The 27,697-nt window shown below is 36.1% G+C and overlaps 1 protein-coding gene across 2 annotated transcripts in view; it reads right to left on the bottom strand.

The window, feature by feature from the left end:
* Positions 1-27,697, bottom strand: part of SPAG9 (sperm associated antigen 9) — a 119,675-nt gene that overhangs the window by 62,665 nt on the left and 29,313 nt on the right. For both annotated transcript variants that reach the window (XM_008568297.1, XM_008568298.1), the window contains exons 3-5: positions 16,001-16,071; positions 9,164-9,258; positions 3,113-3,263 (exon numbers count right to left, since the gene is read on the bottom strand). In XM_008568297.1, the coding sequence (XP_008566519.1) occupies positions 3,113-3,263; positions 9,164-9,258; positions 16,001-16,071 (317 nt within the window). The remainder of the gene's footprint in view (positions 1-3,112; positions 3,264-9,163; positions 9,259-16,000; positions 16,072-27,697) is intronic.

Raw genomic sequence — 27,697 nt, 5'->3', positions numbered from 1 at the left:
ATTTGGAAAGATGAATGCTTTTGGTAACCTTGACAATAGGCATGTTGGTGCAGTAGGTAGGACTGAAAGTCTGAGAGAAGGGGGATGAAGAGAAAACAACCATTCTTCAAACATGCCGAAGTGTTTCCCCACCTCAGTCAGGATACTGTTGTTATCTCATCTTCCTCAAACACGTACTCCTCAGACCTTTCCATTCACCTGCGCATCCCCGTGTCAGGGTGCAAGTCACCTTCTCAGAGAGGCCTTCCCTCATCACCCTAAAATAAGCATGTTTCCCTACTAATTACTCTCTAGCTTACCTTGCTTTCTTAACAACACTTAACAATACTTGAATTCTATTATTTCATTTATTTGTTTGTTGATCTCTACAAGAACGTGATAAATCAATAAATAATATGTACAAATACCTTTTTTAAGAACTTGTACACTTTTCTAGGTGCATTATTACTAGAAAATCCACTGGATTACTTATAATCTCATTGACTACAGGTCTCTCACAGTGAGAAATTTGCAATATAGTGACAAAGAAGATAAAATTATGCTAGTAAAATTAATGTTAAAGCATGCCCTAAACATAGCTAGATCATCCCCCAAGCTCTCAGAAGAGTTAAGAGTTGTAGGATAGGGCCGGCCCGGTGGCGCACTGGAGAGTGTGCCGCCTGGGAGCGCGGCAGCGCTCCCGCCGAGGGTTCGGATCCCATGTGGAGACCGGTTCCCGCTCACTGGTTGAGCGTGGTGCGGGTGCAACACCGAGGGTTGCTTTCCCATTACCGGTCAGTAAAAAAGACAAAAAGGAAAAAAAAAAAAGAGTTGTAGGATATTTTAAATTAGAGATAGTCTAATCCAATTCCTGTCACACAGTGAAACCAAAATGAAAGGATATGTGACACGTCTATGATGTGATCCAGGAATAAACTCTAAACCCCTGACTCCTAGGCCTTTGTAAAGTTAGAGAAAGACATCTGGTTAATAACAAGGGCTTAGGTGAAAAATAAAATATGTTCTAATTGGTAGACACACTTTACAAGATGGACTTTTGCCATTTTGTAATGTACCACCTTATTCCTTTATATCTTTTGAGACTTTATCTCATTTAGTGGCTCCATGTCCAGACCAAGTAGAGAGAGGCAGGATTTTGTTTTAGAAACTGTCTGGGAAGCATTTGCCTTAGTATCTCTAGGGAGGACACAAAAAACTCCTATGCTAAGTATACATTAATAATCTGTTAATCAGTTTATAACTTGCCAGTAAGGTTCTGTCACAGCATGTCACTGGATTAAATAACAAGAGAATTATAATAATCTTAAGGTGCACTTTTGGATAGTAATTAAAATATAACTACCATATGGTATATATTTCTGATGTACTAATAAAGGTATCCCTACTACTTAACTTTGTTTTGGGAAAGTTGCACAGCAAGTAGGCGACTGAGAGATGGGTGTTTTCGAAGATCTATTAAACTTGCAGGCTAAAAAAGCCAATGGAGTAAAGAATGAGACAGTTTCTTAGTGACATCACTGTGGACCAATATTGAGCATGATTAACTTCTAACAAATTGAGTAAAGAAAGGAAAAAAGATGAGGTAAAAATAGTTAAAAATATTTTTCAGTGGGAGAAAAGCTACCAAATATTTATTGGCTGCTTACTATTTTGAGCACATTTCAAAGATCAGTAGAATGATTCTGAATGCCTCTACTTTCTACAGCTAGAAAAAGACCATTTATATTATCCCAAAAGATTCTTTCTAACATCTAAAACAACTCATTCAACAAAGATGTTCTGAGTGCCTAGAATGTGCTAGGTACCTTTCTTTTTTTTTCAAAAACGATGACCAGTAAGGGGATCTTAACCCTCAGCTTGTTGTTGTCAGCACCATGCTCAGCCAGTGAGCTAACCGGCCATCCCTATTATAGGATCCAAGCCCGCAGCCTTGGTGTTATCAGCACCACACTCTCCCAAGTGAGCCTCGGGCCGGCCCTGCTAGGTACCTGTCTAAGTGCTAGGAATACAGCAACAAATAAACCCCATGGAATTTATGTTCTTAGTTGAGAAAACAAGCAAGGTAAACAAATAAATGACTTAGTATTTTAGATGTACCATAAGAGCTATCTTTACCTACTTAGACCATGACAAGTATTATGAAGAAAAATAGAGTAGGCAAAGGAGATAAATACAAGCAATTCACTTTTGTTCACTGTAGGTGGCCTTTTTGTTTTATGATACAGCAGATTTTATAGTGTAATAAAGGCTCTTTTATAATCAATATTGCCTTTATAAATATTATATTTTATATGATACAGAACACACTTTAACTATTTTTTAAAAGTTAACTATTTGTGTAATTCCACTGTACTACTGATTATCACTTATTTGATGACAAGTTCTTGGTCAAGAATATAGAATATAGTCTGTAATGATTAACACCATGCCTTTTTAGCTAAACACAGTGCACTTTTGTACATTGCTTTATGAAGAGATTTTGAGGAAGGAACAGTGTTTTGTTTTGCTTTTAAATGAAACCCTATTAAACTGTGGAGCTTCCTGGGCCGGCCCGTGGCTCACTCGGGAGAGTGTGGTGCTGATAACACCAAGGCCCCGGGTTCGGATCCCACATAGGGATGGCCGGTTCGCTCACTGGGTGAGTGTGGTGTTGACAACACCAAGTCAAGGGTTAAGATCCCCTTACCGGTCATCTTTTTAAAAACAAAAACAAAAACAAAAACAAAAAAACTGTGGAGCTTCCTACAGTGAAACAAGGATTTCAGGTAACAGTGATTTTCATTTCTAAAAAGCTTAATTACGTTCACTAGTCACCACCACCGTAAATTCATATTATGTAGCCTAAATCAAACAGAATTAATTTTTCTCATTAGTATACTAATCAAGATGAAACAATGCTTTGCTTTGCTTTCCTATACAACTTGAAATAGAATAGTAAAAAATGAACACTCCTTGGGAAGAGTTCATTTCCAATTTAAAAAAGACACCAATTTCACAAACTGAACTGTATACAAACTATTACACTTTATTATGATTTGGTTGTCTAGTACTTCAATTTGGACAGGAAGGTTTATGACATGTTAATTGGCAATTTCAGCAGAATAAAGCTTACCTTCAGGCTGGTATGAGAACGCGGTTGACTTAATTCCTGAAATTTCCATTGCTCTGATCCAGGGGTCTCTCCTCCTTTCTGAGTGTCAGGTGTAAGCAATCCATCTCCAGCAGGTAATGGGAAAATCCCTAATGATATAGGGCGTTCTTTTCTATTTGGAGAGGGAAGAAGAAATTAAGCATTCACTTATTTTTACTTTTTATTTGTCATGTAATAACAAGTCTGTAATATAAGTAATATAAGCAATAAGCCCAGGCTGTCAATACTTTAAAATCATCATTCTTAAATAATATTGTCTGCCCATCTGAACAAGTAGACTTACCAAAGAGAAAGGACAGAGTCTCGGAAATTTAAATTACCTCCAAGAAATCAACTAAGAAAACTGGTAAGAAATGGTGTAGGAAATCTTATAAATTACTGATGAATTCCTTCCAGGAAGCAGTCAGTGGTCTGGTCTGGTTTCACATGAGAAGAGCTGCTGAGTTTTTAATCACACTTAGGTTAGCCCTATGGAGACTTGCAACCCCCTCCTTTTGAAGTGAGCCCAACCCATATATCTAGACTTCCCAAATCCTCACACTAATCCCTGGATGTTTACTGAAGCCTCTTTAGGGTATGCCTTTTCTGCCAAGAGGAAAATCAATATATTATCTAAATCAGGGCCACTCATTAAATGGTAAAAAGAACTGGAAAGATTTTTTATCCTCCTAAAGTAGGAAAGCTCTCTTTTTCTACAGAACCACTCTGAATTCCGTTCAAGCACAGTATATGTGAGTAACACATTGTTAGTTTTTTCCAAACAAGGAGGCCAAAAAATTCTGTAAAAAACTGTTGAATTTCCAATGCTTTGTGGGAAATTTCAATGAACAAGAGTTACAATTTTAATAATAATAGAATTTCAACAAGAAACACATCTTTTGTTGATGCACAGAACATTCCAAATCAAAGTGCTTTCAGAGGGTAGAAACAAACCTACTAAGAAGTCATCTTGGGTCATTAGCTCAGAAGTGTAGATACTAGAAGAAATGACACTAAAGTTTTGGTGCCTCCTGGAATTCATACCTCTACTGGGAAGAATGTAAGTTAGAATATAAACAATGAAGTTATAAATAAAAGTGGGAAAACATTCAGTTCTGCTAAATAAGTCTGTCATTCTGTAAGTTCATTTTTATACCAAGAAACTTAAGCCACTTTTGAAATGCACCCTAACACAAAGGGTGTGTGCTCGTCCATTCCTAACAATCCAAATGGATTAGTGAAACTTTCAGAATACCTTCTTAAAGATTAGGTGAAGCAAAAGGATCGAGAGACTGCATTTTACCAAAGTTTTATGTGGAGGAAAAAAATGTATAAAACAGAACTCTTCTCTACCAGAGTTAATTATTCATCACTTCTTTACACTTGGAGTACATTTTCCTATTGGATTTGGGAAGAAAATTCAAATGCAGGAAGGCAGCACAATTAGAGATTTTAATACCAAATCTTAGTTTGTGCCTATGAGCTGCCAGAACAACCAAATGACAAAAATTGAACTAACTAGTCAGCTATTCTGTTTATACCAGTTATTCCCAAATGCCGGTCAGCAACAAAGTTTTCATAAGCGCACAGCAAAAAGAGGCATTATTTTATTATTTCCTTAGTGGATAACATAGTACATCTTGTACATGTAAACATTTGCAAATAACATAGAACCTGTTCCTTCTTCAGAATGACTGACCCTTATTTTAAACTACACCTTTTCTACTTTTTTGATCTTGAGACACCCTTTCTTTCATCAAATGATGGTGACAGTGAGTGGAGGCTGGATTTTAAAAATATCCATACTTGACAAAATAAAAATTTGTCAATCTGGTGTTTATCCCCCAACTTTGGTGGAACACAGTTTGGTGTAAGACCTACTAGTTGACTTTTATTTATTTTCTAACATACCTTTAATGACAAACAAAAAGATCGGGAATTTAATCAAATTTAGTCTAATGGAAAGCTCTCTAACCCAAAATGCAGAGACAACCAGGACTTATAGGCTTCATACGAATCCATCACAATGCTAACAGAAATCAAAATACAAGCCAGTCAGAATTATCCTCCAATATGAATGACAACACATTCATTTTCATACATAACAAATACTGAAAAAGTTTAAATCTACTGGGGAAAGGAGTCTTCTATGAATCCAAATTTAACCTGCCTACCTCAGTCGACTAAATGTACAATCCAAAATCCAAGTAGAAATCCCACCTCTTTATTTTGCTTTAGTCAATCATTCAGAAACTGCTTTATAGGGAGTGGACTTCTCTTCAGAGACTGATACCCATGTGTCAAGAGGTCAATGATGCTCTGGGTTACATTGTTCCAATTCTGGAAAAATAATATTACTACATACTCCTCTCCTTATTCTACTAATACATCACACAAGAGTTCAGAGGAGGGAGAAAAACATGTAATCTAGCAAGTTCATTAGGATCCTACTTTTGAAGAAACCTTGAAAAGTAAACATTAGTCCTGCACTATGTTCATATGTATGTTTGGTACTCTTTGTATTAAATGCTTCAGTAGGGCCGGCCCGGTGGCGCACTCGGTAGAGTGCGGTGCTTGGGAGTGCGGCGGCGCTCCCGCCAAGGGTTCGGATCCCATATAGAGACCGGTCCAGCTCACTGGTTGAGTGCGGTGCGGGCACGACACCGAGGGTTGCAATCCCGTTGCCGGTCCCGGTATGGGCGCGACACCGAGGGTTGCGATCCCGTTACTGGTCACGAAAAAAGACAAAAAGGAAATAAATAAATAAATAAATAAATAAATAAATGCTTCAGTAAAACTCACAGAAGAAAAGAAACCAAAGAATGGGATACACATGGAAGAATATCAAGTGGCAGATTTAAACCCCCAGATTGAAATATTTGCAATTTCCATCTAGAAACAAGCTATCATCAACTATCAGAATCCTTGTTATATATATATTTTAATTCCTTTAGTTACATATTCCCACTTTTGACTTAATTATTTAAATATTAGCTTACGTGTATAAATAATTTTGCAAATACATTTTGAAACAGCTTTTTGGCTATATTCACATTTAATGCAACTAATTAGTCAGATCTATACTAGTATATAAAGGTCAATTAAAAAAGACTACATCTGTTGAATACCCACTATGTGGCAAGTACTTTACTAGATGATTTATTTACATTATCTCTTTTAATTCTTATAAGGAATTAAGGACCTCCCCACCCCACCCCACCCATTTTCAGAGTAGGAAAAGTGATGCAGAGACTTTAAAGCACCAGTAATTGGCAAAGTTGAGATTCAAAGCCAGGTCTATTCAACTCTAAGGCCCATGTGCTTTACTTGGAACTTCCTAGTTGGAACTACCTACTTTTCAAGAATTTAACTTTAATATTGAAGATGCTGATATCTTTATTCAGTCAGATCAACAGCAACTTTTATGTCAAGGCACTTTTAAAATTTAATCATCAGGTATTCTACCAATAAAATAGCTAGAGCCAAAACAATTCTGCTAAAAATGGGGTACATAGGGCCGGCCAGTGGCTCACTCGGTAGAGTGCGGTGCTGATAACATCAAGGCCCTGGGTTCGGATCCCACATAGGGATGGCGGGTTCGCTCACTGGCTGAGCATGGTGCTGACAACACCAAGTCAAGGGTTAAGATCACCTTACCGGTCATCTTTAAAAAATAAAAAAATAAAAAAATAAAAAAATAAAAAATAAAAATGGGGTACATATAAGTGACTATAAAAATTATTTACTTGTAAAAAAAAATTATTTAGTTGTACAATTTACTAAATATCTTTCAACTATAATTAAACACAAATAACCTTTAAATTCACTCAATGGGGTAAGCATCTTCAGAGGAGGAAACTCAAGCACAGAGAGCTTAAGCAACTTGCAAAGGTCCTACAACTCACACATGGCAGAGCATTTGTACCCAGGGAACCTGGTAACATTAGTCTTATTTTAGTATTCTATGAATTCTTCAGTTTGGGTATTTTCAATTTCCTCAATGCCTAAATAAACATATACACATATACCAAATCTTTTATTTACTAAAATATATACAAGTAATAAGAGTGTTCCCAACTTTTAAAATCAAGAAAGAAAATAAATAGCCAAGTGTAGTTTTAGACCACAGATGAAATCTAATTTGGGGGCCTTAAACTAATACTAAACATGAACTGACCTATGAATAAAAAGGAACACATTGAGGGAATTTACTACTTTAACTCTTCTTAATTTATCTAAATCCACAATTAGGACTTCAATTATTTTTGTACACGTTTAAATAGTAAATAGGAACTAGGAACCTTCACTTAAAACCACACACAAAGCAGAAAACTGAATAAATCAGATACTTTTAGTTTGATGAGTTAGAAAACAAAAGGAATCAAAACCTTAAACCTCTGAGATGTGGAAGATGGCTCTTACAGGCTCTTAAGCAGAGTAAGCAGCAGTACAGCTACAGAAATTAATGACTACCCCCAATGCAGACATGGGTATTTGTCATCCAGGACTGCAAAGAAAAGAAAGGGCCACATCTGACAACACAATAGTGAATAGGCTTTGTAAAGCTTTCACAACTTTGATGTGTAAATAATGGGGAAAAACCGAATTCCTTGCCCTAAAAAGTTTAAATCCTACAACTTTAAAATATATTTTGTTTTAGGAGGAAAATATTTAAATTGTCAGTTCTCATGAGCTCTTATCAAAAATCACAAAAATGATACCTGAACCTCCATCAGTCAACGGATAATTGGAAAAAAATAAACCTATGGTCTGTGTCTATTCAAATGCAAGTCCCAGCATAAATTTGCCCCTAAAGGCTCAGAAGCTAACTGCAGAGGTTGTATAAACTTGGACCCAGTGCTCTACTCCTGCTCTCCCTTTACTCTTTGAACATTCTGCTTAAAACAAGACCACACTGACCTTCTACTTGTTTATAAGTACAATACAAAAATCCTCTTCTTTGTTTCTTAGTTTCCAAACACAAAGCAATATTCCTAAGTGATGGCCCATAAATTACTCTAAATAAAAATAGAAATCCTAGCTTCAGGCCATTTTCCATTGTTTCAATCTGCAACAGAAATGGTTACAAAGCAGACCTGTGGACCTAAAAATTTTTTTAAAAACCAGCTAAGGAGGAGCTTCCAAGAGAGACTGGAGTACCTGAGTATCCTTGGCAGGTTCTGCGTCAGAGCTGGCACACCGGTAGAAATAGAAAAGTGCACAAGCAGCAAAACAGAGAGAGATACTAAGATAGCAGAGTTAATGACCACCGCCCCGCCAACAAAGCCAAACACAAACAGCAGCATGCATCCAGGACTCATGGCGCTGTGCTGGCATGGTGAAACACCCGAACCAGGAGGCCTACACGGGGGCCAAAGGGGTATCTTTGTAGTGAGGATCTGTCATTCAGCTGCTGCCACAAAAACAATGCCATCAGCAGCAGCTTTCCACTCCGTCCTGCAGCAGCTCCCAAGCGATGACGTCACTCCGTTCTCCCCACCTCATAACCATAGAGCTGCTGTTCCTAGCATTTATGCAGCAACCCAGAGCGACGGCCAGCCTATTAACTATTTTCCCCTCCACTAAGAGTCCTGGCTTAGCTCATTGGCTACGATGCCCAGAGATCTACATAATTTATTCACACTCCTACATCAAACAGATGGCTAGCTAACCCTTTCAACCATGACTCTGTAACAAAAAGGACTTTAAACCAATTACACAGGAGAGATGAAAAATTTTCAGCATTCCCACATATTAGAACATTTTAAAGCTAGTATAATCTCCATTAAGTATTAGATAACAATGAAAATACCTCGATATGCTGCTTCTATGGCATGGCTCATAATTTATCTTTCTAATAGTGAAGGCTGTTTCTATTTTTCTATGCCATTCTCTCCTACAGCATTCCTACCACAGTGGAGAGCTTTTGAATCAGCCTAACTATTGTTCCAGGATTAAAGAACAGAGAAAAACAGAAACAAACAGATTATTCATTTCACTTTTTCTCAAGGCATAATGTACAACAAAGCTTACCTAATTCTACTATGAGCTGTGGATTCTAGTTGATCATTTCCTGAGAGCTGATGAAGTTTTGTTCTTTCTAAGTGTTCCATATAATTATGGATCATCTATTTTAAAGAGAGAAAAAAATACACAAAATTTAAGACTAATGGATGGAATAAAAATAAAAGTTATAATGAGAAACATTTTTATACAATTTTCTGATTTATCAAACTACCCAATTCTGTATAAAAGAATATTAAGGAGTGAAATTTCTTTTAATGGCAAAGGAATATGTAAATAATTACATTTAAGGATGCCGGTATCCATAAAAGTAGCCAATATCTTGCATACCATAGCAAAAAACTTCTTTTACAATATGTGATGCTATTAAATGCAATAATATTGACATAAATAACACAAATGAGTACAAAGACATTGGGTAGGAGGTGATAAGAGACCACTAGTTAAAATAGATTGCATTTGAGAAATCCACTCATTAAAATAGAAAACAACAAAGAAACTAATGTGAAACTTGAATAGAAACCATATCCTTACATGTTAATCTTTTCCATTTTAAAGGGGATTAAAGGTCACTTTCAATTTAAGTAATATAGTTTAATTAAGTACCAAGATGTTTATTTCTTCTTTTTCAGGGGGCTGGGGGGTGGCTGGCCAGTATAGGGGTTGAACCCTGGACAACCCTGGACCTTGATGTTATCAGCCCCATGCTCTAACCAATTGAGCTAACTGGCCAGCCCCCCGAGATGTTTATTTCTTATTTCTGCAGATTTAGTTGAAAAAAATGTTTAAATGTTTTCTCCTTTAACTGCTAATTTACTGGTATTATAACTTAATATAATCATCTATAATAATGGCAGCAAATTAATGCAAGTAAAAAAAATGAGAACACTTTGATTTTGAGTCTTAGAACCATATGATAAACAAGCTGAATATAGAAATGAAATCTTCAAGAATATAAAGTTCATAAACTGTCAAGAAATTCTAAGGTCCTAATTGATTCTTGATAATCCACAGTTTCACTTTTAAGAATCTTAAATCTGGAATTAAGAAAAGTAAAATGGCAACAAATTTCAATCATAAAGTCAGAAAGCCTATACTAACATGATATGAGTAAGAAGAAATCTTTCTTTCTTTTTTTTTTCTTTTTTTTGTGGCTGGCCCATACAGGGTTCGAACCTAGACCTTGGTGTTATCAGCACCACACTCTAACCAACTGACTTAACCAGCCAGCCCAAGAAAAAAATTAATGTTAAAAAACAAGAAATAGGGGCCGGCCCGGTGGCGCACTGCTACAGTGCGCCGCTTGGGAGCGCACTGGCGCTCCCACCGAGGGTTCGGATCCCACATACAGACCGGTTCCCGCTCACTGGCTGAGCGAGGTGCGGGTGCAACACGGAGGGTTGCAATCCGTTGCCAGACACGAAAAAAGACAAAAAGGAAAAAAAAAAGAAATAGTATGTTAGTATTTTAAAGGGTGTAAATATTAAGATGCAAGAAAAGATGTACTTTTTGAGAATATTAACTGAATTCTTAACATTGCAGAATGGAATAGCTTTGAAAGTTACTAAAGTTGGGCCGGCCCGTGGCTCACTTGGGAGAGTGTGGTGCTGATAACACCAAGGCCATCGGTTCGGATCCCTACAGAGGGATGGCCAGTTCACTCACTTCAGAGAGCATGGTGCTGACAACACCAAGTCAAGGGTTAAGATCCCCTTACCAGTCATCTTTTTAAAAAAATAAAAAGAAAGAAAAAGAGTTACTAAACTTTAGCTGTATTATTTTTAGGATTTCAATCTCAACTTAACAAAATATGTACTGTGGTGTATTAAATAACTATTAAATGAAATAAGATTTTAAACACGTTTTAAATTTACTTCCAAAAACGATGCTTCTACTGTGAAAATTTTACTTGCATGTACAAAAATTAAGAAATATAAGTTAATTTTAAGGTGTTACTTAGTCAAACCAAAAGCTGAACTCTAATGCATGAAAATAAACATGTAATTCTACCAAGCCAAATATAATGAAAAAATTAATGAGACTGTTACCCAATTAAGACTATGCCAAACAAAAAATGTTATCAGCAGGGGCCGGCCCGGTGGTGCACTGCTACAGTGCGCTGCTTGGGAAGCGCGGCGGCGTTCCCACCGAGGGTTCAGATCCCACATGCAGACCAGCCGCTCACTGGCTGAGCGAGGAGCGGGGGCAACACCGAGGGTTGCGATCCCATTGCCGGTCCCGGTCCGGTACGGGCGCGACACTGAGGGTTGCTTTCCGTTGCCAGTCACGAAAAAAGACAAAAAAAAAAAAAAATGTTATCAGCAAAGAAAAAATGAACATAGATTAAGGGAAGAGATTTTCCTAAAAAATAAAAAAAAAAAAAGAAAAGAAAAGAAAAAGAAAAATGAACATAGAATCACATGGATATGATATGTGAAAGCATTTTTTTTTTTCCCTTTTTGTCTTTTTTTACTGACCGGTAATGGGATCGCAACCCTCGGTGTTGCGCCCGCACCACGCTCAGCCAGTGAGCGAGAACCAGTCTCCACATGGGATCCGAACCCTCGGCGGGAGCGCCGCCACGCTCCCAAGCGGCGCACTCTCCAGTGCGCCACCAGGCCGGCCCATGAAAGCATTTTTAAAAATTTTAAATTAACATACTTTTTATTTTAAATTTACAGATTTTTCTCTTTACCACCATTTAAGAACAATCTTGCAGAAATACAGCTTTTGTCTTTGTGTTAGCAAGTCAGAAATAAGAAGCTATTTTCTTCTTGTACCAGGAAGAACTTTCAGAAAAAAAATTAAACCGAGACTAATGTAACAAAGTGATTGGTGGGCCTATTAGATGTCAATTCAAATTTTCAAAAGGTTTCAGAAAGCCTAAGTAGAATTCTTATATACTGGATAGTAATCATATGGAATTGATTTGTTCAAATGGAAGAATTTAAGTTTCTTCAAACATTCAGATGAAGAAAACAGAAATTTCCCTCAGATTGCTTTAATAATAATCCATTTACTCAGTATGGAAAAAGAATTAGAGACAAAATGCAAAGATAGAATCATTTCTCCCCAAAAGAGCCTATTCTATAGATTGATTCTCTATTGTCTTAAATTATTAAATTTAATTCTAAACCTCCTTCATATGACTGATCTCAAGTAACTACAGATATAGTATCCTGACATTCCAAAATGGTCCATATAATGAAATTGGTTCTAACCCAGCTATAGCAGCGCTTAATGGGAGAAAAATTACAACAGAATGGCAGCTGTCATTTATTGAGCATCAACTACATGTCAGCCAGTGCATTTACAGTCATTTTTTCATTTAATTCTCACAAAATCGTGATTTTATAAACTCCAGCTTACAAGGATTGAAATAACTTGCCCAAATTGATCAGCTAGTTAATGATTAACTGTTCTCTGTCATTAGCTTTGAGGCCAGAATTCAGGATGGTCTGATTCAATCATCTGAGAATTATAGGACTCCTGCTGTATCTGCCCTTTTAGTTAATTCTCTCAGCAGGCAATGAGTTCATTGTCCTTTCTTCCTCACACCCACAAGAGAAACCCACACCCTAAAGCATTTCTTGACATCTGTAATAAAATAATATGCATTATATTCTATACATGGACAAAAGTAGAAAAAATAAATTGTACATAAAAATTTAAATTTTAGGGGTTGGCTAGTTAGCTCAGTTGTTTAGAACACAGCCTTGTAACACCGGGGTCATGGATTTGGGTCCCCATACCAGCCAGCCATCAAATAAATAAGTAAATAAAATTGTTAAAATGGACAATTAAAAAAATTTAATTTTATTAATAGGGCTTCACAGTGCTGGTTAAAAAAAAAAAAAAAAAGTGAGTGGAGGGCAGGACCAGTGTAGCCAGATAGAAAAGGGAGGTAAAAGAATAAAATAGGGCATGCTATAGATAATTACTATTGGGTCCATCAGTCCCATCCCTCCTGGTCTCAGAACTGCAATTCTCAATTTTCTTAGGTATGCATATTAATTCACTCATATTCAGAAGTCAATTCAGCAACAAACACTTGGAGGCATCAAGAAGGATCCCCAGCACACTGTTTAGAAAATCCGGGTTTGGGAAAGGCCCCAACTCCCCTCCCACAAGATATCTTCACAGCACAGGCTGACTGCCAGTCAACATTTGCTAAATCCGAAAAGCAAGGCATGGTGAAGTTCTGAAGACAAGTGGCATGGATCCCTTTAATCATGTTGGCTTTGAATCTTTCCATATGGAGCCCCCAAATCACACACCTATATCTGCAAAGCCACTAATATAAAAGTAGTTGAGATGCCATAGCAAAGAAACACAGAAAAATGTCTAGTGCACATGAGACCTAAAAGTGTTAATGAATGTTCAGGCAATAGAATCAGACAGACCTGGCTTAAAATCTAGTCACTAACTAGCATGGGATTTGGGAAAAATCACCTCACAGTCTTTATTTTCTAAACTTCAATCTGTAAAATGGGATGGATGATAGGGGTGGTCAGAGGATGAAATCAGAATGCATTTGAACCCTCCATGATGTGAGACCCTCCCAGGATTGCAAAGGGTTCACATTTTTGGTGATTAGTGTAAGAGGTTGTACACATGTGGCCAAAGTGCTTCATAATTACTTGACCTTTATATTTCCTCAGTGCCCTCTTTAAAATGTCTTCTGTTAAGCAAATTCAGTAATATGTACAAAATTCTGGATTTGATTAGAGTTATTCACATTAAAAAAAGAGCCAGAGTAGGTTTCCCTTAAGCAGCAGTGTGTTTGATAAAAGTTCTATTTAAACAACTATTTTGTGCCTGTAAAAGATGTTACCTTCTTTGGAAGTAATAGTAAAAAGGTTAAGGTTAAAACCCTCCTACTTCCTTTCCCTGAAGGTTTCCAGAGCTTACCTCTAAAGGGCACTTAGTTTTTTAGGGTTAGATAGCTATTTATAATTTCTAACTGAGTGGCATCTCTAAAACAGATATATAAACACAGAAAATTGTGGGCTAGAGAACAGACCTACATTTCGAAGCAGCCATATCAGTGTTACATAAACCTGCCTTGAGGCTAAAAAAAAAAGAGGGGGAGGGAGCCTATCAAGCAGAGGATAGAAGCTGCCTGTGACTGAGGAAGGGGATGCTATGAAAAGAGCTGTCGTGCTACATGGGAAATCTGCCTTGGTTACTGGACAGGCCCAGCTCTCTGACTTGGTAATTAAGATTTTCCTGAGATCTTTTTCTCTTCCTGGACTGTCCTTCCCTAAAGGAATAAAAATAGACAAAAAAAATTATTATATCTTTTCATTTGGAGTTAATGTCAGTTGTTTTCTGTAGGAACATATCTTTGCTTTTATTAAATAAATATATGGGAAAAATATGAAATTTCACTTTACAATTGATTTTTCAAGAATGCATACATTTTGTACATACTTCAATTTAACGCCATAATTTAATAATCCTTAATTATTACAAAGGTTAAAACCTCACTGAAAAAACAAAAGCATTATTCACTGTTCATCACTATCAATTGCTTATGACATATAAATATATTCTCCCAAAATATAATTTTCAGCATTGATAAGCACTATACACAGGGCATTGTTCAGGCATTGAAATAAATGGTGTAAAGAGCATCAACAATAGGCTTTCAACAATCGTTTTTTAAAGCCTTAATATTCACCAAATTTCATCTTACTAAAATGTGGATATTTTTTACAGACTGAAAAAGCTGTTGTATAACCTGCTCCTGTCTTCTTAGCACCCTTGGTGGTTCCAGCCCTTCATGGTTAATCTTTTCCCTCTACCACTGGATATCCATTCTGTGACACTTCATGCTTCGGGTGTGGCTACTAAGCCAAGATAGTAATAATCAAACCTTATCTGTCAGGACTAACAGGAAGAAATTCTAACCCATCCCCAAGAAAAGAGTTAACGGTGTATTCCAAAGCAAATGAATCTGAGTGTGGTGGGGGTTTTATGTTCCTTAAAAGCAACAACATAGGTCTGTACGAGAGGCAAGATAAGAGATCACACAAAACTAGTGAAAGAAAAATGGGAGCTAAAGACAGGGACCATTTGTATCATGGGAGAGAGAGGACTAAAAAGGGAAAGAGAGAGGAATTATTTTTTCATGTAATGAATATTACATGAATCTACGAAAATTCTGTTTATTTGGGTATATGAACCTCAGACTGACCATGATACACAAAAACAATTTTCACATTAAGGAAATAGAAACAAATACAACATATGAAAGGCTGGTGGAGAATAATAAATAGAAGGTTAAAAAAACTATCCAAGTACATTTTCTAATTTGCTTTGAAGAAATTATGTGCTGAAATTATTCATTTAAAATAATGAAAATTCATGCAGAAAACCTGTTTTAAAGTCATTTGGATTTAATACATAGTTTGTGTTTAAGTTATTTGTTTTGAGCTTAATGCAAAGAAGTCCTTAATACTGGATTATAAATGTAGAGATCCTTACCTAATCCATCATTTCCAAACTGGTAACAAAACAAATCGATTCTCTCATCTTAGCATCATGTAAAGTTTTTACTATGTGCACATAGGTTTTTGCTTAGCCAGACAAGAAGACAAGTTTTGGAATTGTCTTAAATAATTAAATTATTCTGTGGCATACTAATTCACCACATGAATTCCAGCTTAAAAAACAAGAAAAGTTGATGTTTGGTAATGAAGATAAATACCACATGAAATTTAATGTTTTCCGGAAATAATCCTGAAGAATTATTATAACTGATTTTCAAAGAAAAATTAAGACATACTTTCTAAGGTTAATTAGTCTCAATATTAGCATGGTAAGAACAACCCAGAAACCCACCTCAGTGTGTCTTTGATGTAATGCATTATATTCCTTCTTCAGTTCTGCTTCTCTTTCTTCAAGTCTGCTAACTGAAATTAAGATACATACACTTAATCAAAACAAAACATAAGAAATTTATGTGAAAAAGTCCATCTTTAAAACTTGGAATGGGTTATCCATAATCCTTAGCAACTTTAGGACTCAGTGCTCTACATGAAATTCTTCACAAAGCAGTGACCTCATTTCATCATCCTTAATAATTAAAACTTTCAGAGGGGAGGAAACAGGAGAAAAAACAAACAAAAACAACCCTAAACATCACCTTGGTTCTCTAAGCATATGTTTACCAGGTCATCCCCCTTATATAGGTTTTTAACATGATATGGAATGAATTATCTCTTTCAAAAACACTTCTTACAAATCACTTCACACAAGTTTTAACCTGGAATTAGGGCCCAAATCATTGATGTTTATCACTATTCAATCTCTTTCAGTACTGGCAGTTTGTGAAAGTGTCACTGTTTATAAGTACTTTTGCTGCTTCAGGTCTTCTCAGTTTCAGGGACTCATCTTCTTTTATTTAGCTCCCTCTGCTGATGGATTTTGTGAGTGGCACTGATTTGTGGTAGTGCTCAAAGAGTACAACCTTACGATATTTTTTTAAAAAGTGTCAGACCTTGAGATACAAAATGTCAGAACAGGATTACACAGGAAAGAATGATTGACAGCAAACAGGAATGACTCAAAGAGGAGGTGGAGTCCACCCAGGACTACAAAGAAATGACAGGACTCAGAGAGATGGTAATAGAGCAATGCAGACATTGTGAAGGGAACACAAAACCGTGCTAGTCGTGAGGCAAAGGGGAGATGGTCAGCCTAGAGGCATCCTTACCGGCTACAGAGCAGTGGGAGACAGTTTGGTGGAGAGAAATAAAGCTGGTGGTAGAGGAGCTTGTCAAGATACTAATTTAAGCATGTTTGAAAGCCTTAGAATAGCTGGAAATGTTCTCTTGGTATAAGGGCCGCTAGCTGCAAACATGCAAGGCTGTTTGTAATCCACAGCCTTGGACTGTGGCAAATAGCTGTAGAAGTAACCATCATGAACTAATACTGCAACAGCACATACACGACTGTTTTATACTCCTAGTGTTAATACATCAGACACCAAACAAAGCATAACTTGTACTGCCCAGTAAAAGTATTTTGGTTTGTGTACCTTTACCTCCCACAATTTGTTTGAATATCTTGAAAACATGTCATTAACAGGAAAACTGTAGCTTTTTGTTTTATTAGTTTCTAATTCAAGCCTATATGTTGTTGGCTCATTAAATTTGTACCAGTGAGTAAACACACCCTACAGGACCCAGGGAACACAGTTTATCATGTCAGGCAAGGGTGGAGAACATCTGCTGTTCATCTTATCCTGTGACTGAAAGTGATAACAAATAAACCTGCAATGCAGATGTGTTGTGATAACACAACAGATGTCGAAATCATCATGATTTTTGGTGCTTCTTCTATTTTTATTTAAAAACAAGAAATCCAAGAAAACTATAGATATTTAACAACAATTTTAAAATAAACATTTTCTACTACTTCTTGTCATACTTATCTAAAAGCTTAATGGAATACTGAGACTACCAAACCATATATGTTTTCAATTGCTCATCTTTGTGAATCAATATTTTCTTGATAACATGCAACCAAAACAAAAAATTGGGTGCTGAGGCTAAAATAAAATCCGACTATCACCCATAGCCCTTAATTTCAAATTTCTGTTCAACTGTAGAGCCTCATTATTCTCATCAGCTAACTTGATGTGAATTCATAAAATAATCTTATATCACCATAACCACCACTAATAGCAGCTAACATTATACACTGCTTATTATGTACCACGTACTATCCTAAGAACTGTATATAAACTTATTTGAGCCTGATATTAATGTTGTGATGAAAGTACTATTGTTACAAGGGTACTTCAAAAAGTTCATGGAAAAATAGAATTAAAAGATAATACGAATCTTTCCATGAACTTTCTGAAGCACCCTCATACATTCATTTTAGACATGAAAAAACTGAGGCAAACTTGCCCAAAGTCACACAGGTAGCAAACTGGCAAGACAAGGATTCCTAATGGAGCAATCTGCCTCTAGAATCTGTGTTCTTAATTACCACGCTACACCGCCTCTCAAGAAATATCCCTTTTAATTTGTTTTATATATTTTGGTGTTTTCTTTAAGATTTCACTTGGGTGGGCGGGTGGGAAGAGCTGTGGAAGTACTCCTCTATTCTCAGGGAAATAACCCAGTCACAGATACTCTGACACAAGGCATCGAACTGCCAAGCAACGTACATACCCAACTCTATTAATCATCAGGGAGATGCACATTAAAACCCAAATGCAACACCACTACATACCCATCAGAATGGCTAAAATGAAAAACACAACACACCAAGTGCTGGTAAGGATGTAAAACAGCTGGAACTTTCATATACTGCTGGTGGAAGTATTAATTGGTACGCCCAATTTAAAGACCATTTGGCAAGATTTAATGAAGTTGAATGTTTGCCAACCCTATGGCAAAACAATCTCATTGCTAGGAAGTATATATATGTGTCCACCTGAAGGCATTTAAAACAATGTTCAAAGAAGCACTATCCTTAATCATCCAAACCTGTTTACAATCCACTATACATCAACAGCAGAGTGTATATTCATTTATTGGAATACTATACTAGTACAACGAGAATAAATTATTGCCACACAAACATGAATCTCACAAACATGATGTTGAGAGAAAGAAGCAGAAACAAAAGAGTACAAAGTTCAAAGACATACAAAACTAACCTAATGGTTAGAAATCAGCATAGTGGTTACCTTTGGGGAGGAGTTAGTGACCTGATAAATTGATATTTGTACAGCCTCACCCCACCTCAGTTCAAACACAATGCGTAGTACCCATTCACACAGGCACATTCCGTGGCTTGAATTTCATTATTTGTTATGTTCTCCAACAACTGTTATGAGTTTAACATGAAGCACAGGATTTAAACAGGCTATTTGGAACCATTACAAACATGTTGTGCTGCTTTAGAATTCACAGGGAGATGAGCAGAAACATTACCAAATTGGAGAATTATAAAAAGAAGGAAAAAAACGGGCGCCATGGAAGGATAAACTAGAATTACTTTTTCGAAGGTCATATTGGTGACATCTATTAAATAAGCAAGATGTACAAGTATATCCTTTGATGCAGTATTACTGCTCTCATTTGTCCTACAGACACACACCAATGTCCAAAGATATAATATGCCCTATGCAACATATAATCACCACCAAGTTGGAGCCACCACCAAATTTCTTATGGTGGGGGGTTGGTTAAGTGAATTATAACAGTTATATGATACAATATAATGCAGTGGCTTTACTACTCTCTTGTGATGCAACTTGGGTAAACCAACCCCTTGGGGTCTTGTTTGTAAATGAGGAATAATAATCCTAATACCAACTCTGATAATATACTCTTAAGTGAGTTAATATTTGTAAAGGACATAGAACAATGCCTGGCACACATGTATTTTTCAAATAAAACACAATAATTAAAAATATCTGTTAAGAATAATATTGAGTGAAACGAGTCAGGCAGAGAAAAAGAAATTCCACATGTTCTCACTCATTGGTGGGAGCTAAAAAAAACAAACAAACAAATTAATTCACCCACATACACACACAAAAAAACCCCGGGGGGGGTGGGGAAGAAGATATAACAACTATACTTTTAAGAAGTTGTTACAACAAGCAAATGGAAAGGACATTCTTGGGGGTAGGGGAGAGAGGGAGGAGGGAGGGAGGTGTCGGTGATGGGCCATAATAATCATATACAGTGTATATTGACAAAATAAAAATTTAACGAAAAAAAAAATATCTGTTAAAAGAAATACAGTATATCTATATGTACTGACATGAAATGGTACCTAGAACTGAATGGAAGGATACTGAATATATTGCTGAAAATAAAAAACATAAAACAATGTAAATGTGACACCACTAACATGTTTACAAAGCCGAAATGCAACTATCTTCCCCCAAAGCTACTCTTTCCAATACTTTTTGCCAGCTGGCTGGTAAGGGGATCTGAACCCTTGACCTTGATGTTATAACACTGTGCTCTAACCAAGTGAGCTTAACAAGCCAGCCCTAGTTTTCTTACTCAGGCAAAAATCTTGCAGCCACCCTTTTGCTTTTCTCTTTCCTTCACACTGCTTATCCAAACTATCAGCAAATTCTGTCCATTCTACTTTCAAAATAAATCTAGAATCTGACCACTTTTTACCACCTCCATAAATCCACCTTGGTCCAAGACATCATCTCTTGCTTGGATTATTACAATTGTCTCCTGACTAGTGTCTCTGCTTAGCTACTGTTTTCCTGTATTCTCAAATTAGTATCATGGGTAGGATCAGATAGTGACTGACTGCTTAAAAACCTTCAACAGCTTCCCATCTCATTTCAAAAAAAAAAAAGTCCTTACAATGGTCCACAAGATTCTTCTGGATCTGATGTGTAAGTCATACCACCCTTTGCTCTCCTCCCCGCTAGAAAACTCTTATCTCTTGACCCATCTGTTATGAACTAAGTTGTGCCTCCCAGCCCCAACTTCATATTTTAGAGCCGTAACTCCCAAAGTGACTGTATTGGGGGATAGGGCCCTCAAAGAGGTAATGAAGGTTAAATAAGCTCATAAGGGTGTGGCCCTAATCTAATTGGAATGGTGTCCTTATAAGATGAAGAGACACTAGAGAGATCTCTCATTCCATGAAGACAAAAAGCCATGTTAGAAACAGAGAGAAGACAGCCATTTGCTGTCTAGGAGAAGGGCCTCTCGGACTTCCAGCCTCCATACTGTGAAACAAATTTTGCTGTTATTTAAGCCAGCCAGTCTGTGGTATTTTGTTATGGCAGTCCTAGCCAACTAAATATCATTAAGTAAATCTCAGAGAGAAGTTTTCAAAGTGTCTGTCAAGTGACTTGGTCAGAGAGCTGAGCTTATAGCTTATAGAAACAGGTCCTGACTAACTTTACACCTGCTTGCTAATCAGTGTTGATTTGCATAGCTTTGTTGTAATGTACCACTTAATAGCAAGATTGTGGAGAAGATATAAAATCCCAACATACCATTAATTTTTCAAGATTTCCACTATTTATCTAAATGAACATGACCATTGTTCAGATTGGCTTAGGTTCATCTACAAAAATTCCTTAAAGTTCTATTAATCATTTTGTTCTCCTTAAGCATTTTGGATTATCCCTATTTTAATTCCTTCAGCTTCCAGTCATAGCTTTCTAACCCATTAGGACTTACTTTCTGCTTAACTTATTTCCCATTTGACATCATATTCTTACTTTTGCCTTAAAAATAACACTTGATAAACTATCACCCATTCTCTAACCACCTCTTTTAAAAGTTGAAATGATTCTATTTACTAATCTCATATAAATGATCTGTATCTGTATTATTTCACAGCATATGCAAACTACATAGGTCTACTGGATTGAATTATGTTCCCCCCAAACTCAATGAAGCTTGAATTATATCCCCCAAGTATTATGTATTAGAAACTTAGCCCCCACTGTGACTGTTAACAGGGTGGGAACTCCTATTATGGTAATTGTAAGGTGGGACCTTGAAGAGGTGATTGGGTTGTAGGATGTGCAGTAATGAATAGATTAAAAATGTTGATGATGGGTGTGGCTCTAAGGGCTTTAAAAGAAGGGGAGTCTCTCTCTCTGCTCTCTCTGCTTCCACCATCTTGCAATGTGAGACCCCTGGGTCACTGTTGCGACCATCAGATGGACTTTGGACTTCCCAGCCTCAGAAACTGTAAGCAATAAATGTTGTTTTTCTTTATAAATCACCCAGTTCCAAGTATTTTGTTATAAGCAACACAAAATAGACTAACACAATGGGGTTACACATGACTTGTCCCTTTACTCTATCTGTTGCTTTTTAAAAATAGACTCTATTTTTAGAGCAGTTTTAGGTCACAGCAGAGACCACAACTTCCCCCACTACCAAAAATCCTGAATCAAGAGTGGTACATTTGTTACAATCAATGAACCTACAATGACACATCACTATCGCCCTAAGTACATCATTTACATTAGGGTTCACTCTTCGTGTTGTACATTCTATGAGTTTTGACAAATGTAAATGACATGTATCCATCATTGCCATATCACACAAAATAAGTTCACTGCCTTAAAATCCTCTGTGCTCTACCTATTCACCCCTCCCTCTCTACCTCAACCCCTGGAAATCACTGATCTTTTTACTGTCTCCATAGTTTTGCCTTTTCCAGAATGTCATACAGTTGGAATCAGTCTTTTCACATTGGCTTCTTTCACTTAGTAATATGCATTTGCGGTCACTCCATATCTTTTCATGGCTTGCTTTATAGTTCATTTCTTTATAGCTGAATAATATTCCATTGGATGGATTACCAATTTATCCCTATCTGTTATTTTCATAACAGCTAAAAGTCTAAAATTACAAGCCTTTACACACTCACCATCTCAGCACCTGCCAGCCACCAAAAAGAAAAAAACAAAAAACCCATCATCTCTTCTAAGCACTTAAGTTAATTTTCTAAATCCGCAAAATGTGGTATTTTAAGATTTTTTAAACTAGTATTGTTGCATATTGGAAACTTGTATGCTGACAGCTGATGTCCATCTTTTCACTGTTTTTGATTCAAAACAAATTACAAGTATATACTTAAACCAAGCTCTATTTCAGCATTTAATATAAATATATTTTGCTTGTTATACTATTCAATAATAAGCAAAATATTGAATTTTGCATCATCTAAAAAAAAGCAGATAAATTATCTCATGGTTAAAATGTCTACCTAAATTGGATTTAAGCTTGTCTGACAGTAGCAGGTTATAAGTGTCACTAACATTAACTAACATTAGCATTACTAACTTGGTATACAACCCCTTGCTGTTAAATTTGACTACCAAATAAATAAATAGTATTTAAATCGGTAGAAATGATAATCAGCTCCTCTAGCGTAAGTATTATCCAATTCTATCTTCCTTTCCACTCCACTCCACCTCAGTCTACTAACTTGAAGCCCTAATTTATTTCTTTATCCCATTAAACAGGTTTGTCATTTTCCATAGTTATATTGAGAAGTGTCATTGATAACTAAATATATAAATCAAAACAAGACTAATAATATAGTGCCTACTGCTAGTAGTAGATGGTTCAAACATTAAGTTATTTACTTCCCCATTCATGCCAGGAACTAAATAAGTCAGCATAACAAGGAGAAACCCAAAGATTATCTTCCCAAAGTGTTTGTTCATTATATTCAACTCTGTAACACTACACACTACAGGTTTTCAGACAGCTAAGTTAGGTTGTTTCTAGCTCTGAAACAAATATATAGGCAATTAAAAGGCGGGAGGAGGTATGTGACAAAATGTGGTATATCCATATAATGGAACACTATTTGGTTCTCAAAGGGAATGAAGTATTAATATGTGTTACAACATTAATGAAGCTTATGTTAAGTCAAAGAAGCCAGTCACAAAAGAGCATATATTGTATGATTCTATTTATACGAAGTGTCCAGAATATACAAATCCATCCAGACAGAAAGTAGATTAGTGGTGTCAGGAACCAGGGGGAAGCAGAAAAAGAGGAGTGAGAGCTAACAGGCATGGGGTTTCTTTTTAGGGTGATAGAAATGTTCTGGAATTAGATAGTTCACAACCTTGTGAATAAACTAAAAACCACTGAATTGTACAGTCTAAAGTGGTGGATTTTACAGAATGTGAATTAGACCTCAATTTTTTAAAGGGTCATTCAAAATCTATCCCTTAACAAAAGGATCCGGAAATTACATCTTAATTTAATAATAATGTATTTTTTAAAGAAAAGTCAAATGATAAGGAAACAAAAAAGAAAACCTCAACATTTAGTAAATGTTGAATAAATTAATAAATATGTAGTGAGGAGTTTTAAAGTGATGATAAAATCAAGCCAGAGGAACCCTGAAGTTATTTTAATGAGTTTTTTTTCTGTTGCTTGTTTGTTTTGCAGCTGGCCAGGACGGGGATGTGAACCTGTGACCTTGGGGTTATAAGCAGTGCTCTACCCAACTGAGCTAACTGGCCAGCACTTGAAGTTATTTTAAAAATCAGATTATATAAGTGCAAATCATAAGTGTTATATTTTTATTAAAATGTCCTCCTCTTCCTCAGGTAATTTACAGTAGAAAGAATAGGCAGATGGTTGCTCAACCTTAGGTGCATTCACTCCTTTCCCTCAATACTTGAGCAGTATCATGTACCACCTACCAAGGCTGTTCAATGGAGGCAAAGACTGGTCAGATATTAACCAAAGCAGTTTCCTGTTTTTCACATAGCTAGACTATATATCCCAGCACCTGAAGTTAACTTCTGACTGAGTTATAGCCAGTGACATAGAGATAAAAGTGATGTGCACCTCTCCAAGGACTGGCCCAATAAAAACCTTCTACACACAATCTTCCATTTCCTTTCTCCTTCCTTCAACTTAATGCAGGTAAGTATGACAAGCTTGGAAGCTGTAAGCTGGAAAGTGCCTTCCACAGATGCCACTGATTTACTGGAAATATCCACTTTTTAAACTTTACATGAGCAAGAAATAATATATAACATTTGAGTCATTATATATAATTTCCGTGGCTTGTTTGCTACAGCAACTAGTTAGCTTCACCTGTATCAGCTTATAAACACGCATTGAAGTCCTCTTAAAAGGCATTCTAAATCATCAAAAGTATGTCATCCCACTATACTTTGAGAACAGTTTGTCTTTGTTATTCTGGATGATTTTCTGAATGTTATTTTGCAATTATTCTCTCCTCCTTAACACTACAGCAAGTACCTGGGCAGAAACTGTTTATGACTTTCTGTATTTCATGTTTTCTTTACCTGTACTGTAATTCTAAATATTAGATTATCTTTTTAGGTACATATAATACAAATTATATAATATAAAGAGCATATGATTGATCATATAATACAAAGAATATGGATTATACATGAGAGTCTTCAAAAAGTTCACGGAAACATTCATATCTTTTAATTCTATTTTTCAGTGAACTTTCTGAAGTACCTATTTATACATACACCAGTTGAAATCATATAGAACACCAAGATCGTAATACAAATTCAGAACCTCTCACTCTTTTCTGAGTTACAGTAACTCAGTATAACAATATCTCCAATGAACTCAGATTACTCAAGGCCTAAGTCACATGAAATGGTATAGTTAAATATTTTTGAGAAGTACCTTTTAACACATGAAGAGCCGTCTCTGGGAAGTCCTGAATGCCACTAAAGAATCAGTTAAAAGGAAGAGAAAAGGGAAGTAGAACAGAAGGAGAAGGGAAGGAGAAAAAAGGAAAGAAAAGCCAATCTGGGCAAGGACTGCAGACATCCATGAGAGCCTCAAGTACCACAAAGTTAACCTTTGCCTATATTGTTACATTACATCTAAAGTGTATTAAAAGATCATTTCTTGTTAAATTGTTCCCATGTAAACCCAAACTTCAAAACGATCTCAGGAAAAATCCTAAAATCTTATCATTTTACTCATCAAAACTAGCTACAACCCAAGACTGACTAGAAATAAACAAGATTCTATTCATCCTACCTATGCCAAAACAACAAAAACTAATCTGCCATTTTTTTAACTGCTAATTTTTTGAGAAGGAAAAAAATATCAAATCATGGCATCTAAAAAGAAAAAATGGGGAAAGGGGCAAGAAAAAAGATCACTCAATAGGCTAATCAAGAATTTCCCCCTTATAAAAGCTAATGGAAATACTTCAGCCTCGTTTTGAATGCTCTTTCCATCCATCTTTCCAAAGAGCAAGAGGATATGATTAAGGCAGGAAGAGCCACCTGCTCTGCCGGCTCAAAATCAGAGCTTACCTCCTTAGATTGATGGCCTTTGCCAAGTTTGGAACACCTTCCATCTCTGTTGTCTTCTGCCCCATCAGACTGCTGATAGGCCTATGGGGGGAAGAAAGAGAAACAGACCTGCTAGAATGCCGTATCCAACTCATTATTTGCCTTCTCAAAAGGATTCATCAGTTCTTACTCACGGAAGGCAGATAATCCAACTGTTACTGGGCCTCAGAAGATTGACACTGGCCTTTAGAAACTTCTCCTTGAGCAATTTAGTACCAAAAAGGTCCTAACAGGTAAGCAAGAATCAAATGCTGACTTAAAAGCAAACAAATCTCAGACAACCACATCAAAATAATAATAAAAACCTCTCCTCTGCCAACTTAAGTCCACCTTGTCTCTAAACTTCAAAAGATTTTCAGACAGATATTGTTATTAATCCATGATACCCATGTGAAATTATAAATATTTTAAAGCTCTCATGAACGAATAATCATATCCTTAACACAGACTAGGAAAACTTCAAAGAATCCCAGCAGTAGGGACTTCTAGCAACCCTAGCAATCTGACATAGTCACTACCTTCGAGAAGCTACCTAAGCCATCCACAACAGAAAGTTGACTATTTTTCTACCTAGTCTCTATGTAGAGAGAGTCCATGTTTTACATCAGTACATGTTCCTGTGTTTCACCCTCATTTCACCTAAGTCAAGAAATACTTCCTCAGGACCAACCAAAACCAACAAATTCATTTCCTTTAATTTAATCTTACAAAATTACAGAAAAACAGCTTGCTATCTTCCTTATCCATCCCTTTATACATTTGAAAGAGAAATCAAATCATTCATTTTCTTCCTGTTCTATAAGCTAAATCATCCAAAATCCATTAACCCTTACTCATAATTTTCTCTGATACCTTTAGTTCTAGATATTAATTATAAACTACTTTAAAGTTCTCAACAGACAATACTAGACTACAAAAATGAAAAAGCCCAAATACATATAAACAAAACAGAGCTGAAGACCACACAGTATTACCTAATGAAGCAGATATAATAAAATATTAGTGTTTGCATAAATTATTTTGTACTTAATTTTCTGCTTTTCCTCCCATATACAGGCTCTAAGAAAAGAAACACCCTAAATAATGTTTATTAAGTATACATATATTCTTAATATTGCAAAGAATTAGATTCAAGTTAAATGGACTAAAAGTAACTCTCTAAATAATTAACTTTTTCAAATCTTTTTTTTTTAAATCAGGAGATAAAAATCTGAAACTGTTTATAAAATATGCTTTCAACAAAAATACAAATCATCAGAAATCTACTTTTATCATCCTAAAAATTACATAGAAGGGACTATCTACTGACAAGATAAAACTAAAATGGAAAAGCAACATATTACAATGTATTATTCAACTTTTCCAGAATATTAACATTCATTGCCAATTGCAAAGTACAGAGAAGGGACTTTTATCAGCCTGAAGGTATTTTTTTAAATGGTTTGGAAAACAGTGACAGAAAATATTTATACCCTCTCAAATATTGACTTTGGTATGAAACTATACTTGGTAACTTTAAAGCGGTTTATTTTTCTTCTGTGTTGTGAAAATTCTCAATTTATCAATCATATCATTAACAGACAGACTGTGCTTTGAAGCTCTGTTTTAAGATATTTACTCCTTTAAAATAAAAAATATATTAATAATTATATTACTTCCCCATTCTTTCCATCTAGAGGAGTGCT

Source organism: Galeopterus variegatus, unplaced genomic scaffold (assembly GCF_000696425.1).
Source record: "Galeopterus variegatus unplaced genomic scaffold, G_variegatus-3.0.2 Scaffold395, whole genome shotgun sequence".
Taxonomy (NCBI): domain Eukaryota; kingdom Metazoa; phylum Chordata; class Mammalia; order Dermoptera; family Cynocephalidae; genus Galeopterus; species Galeopterus variegatus.
Note: the sequence above shows the minus strand (reverse complement) of the source record. Positions and strands in the feature narration are given on the sequence as shown.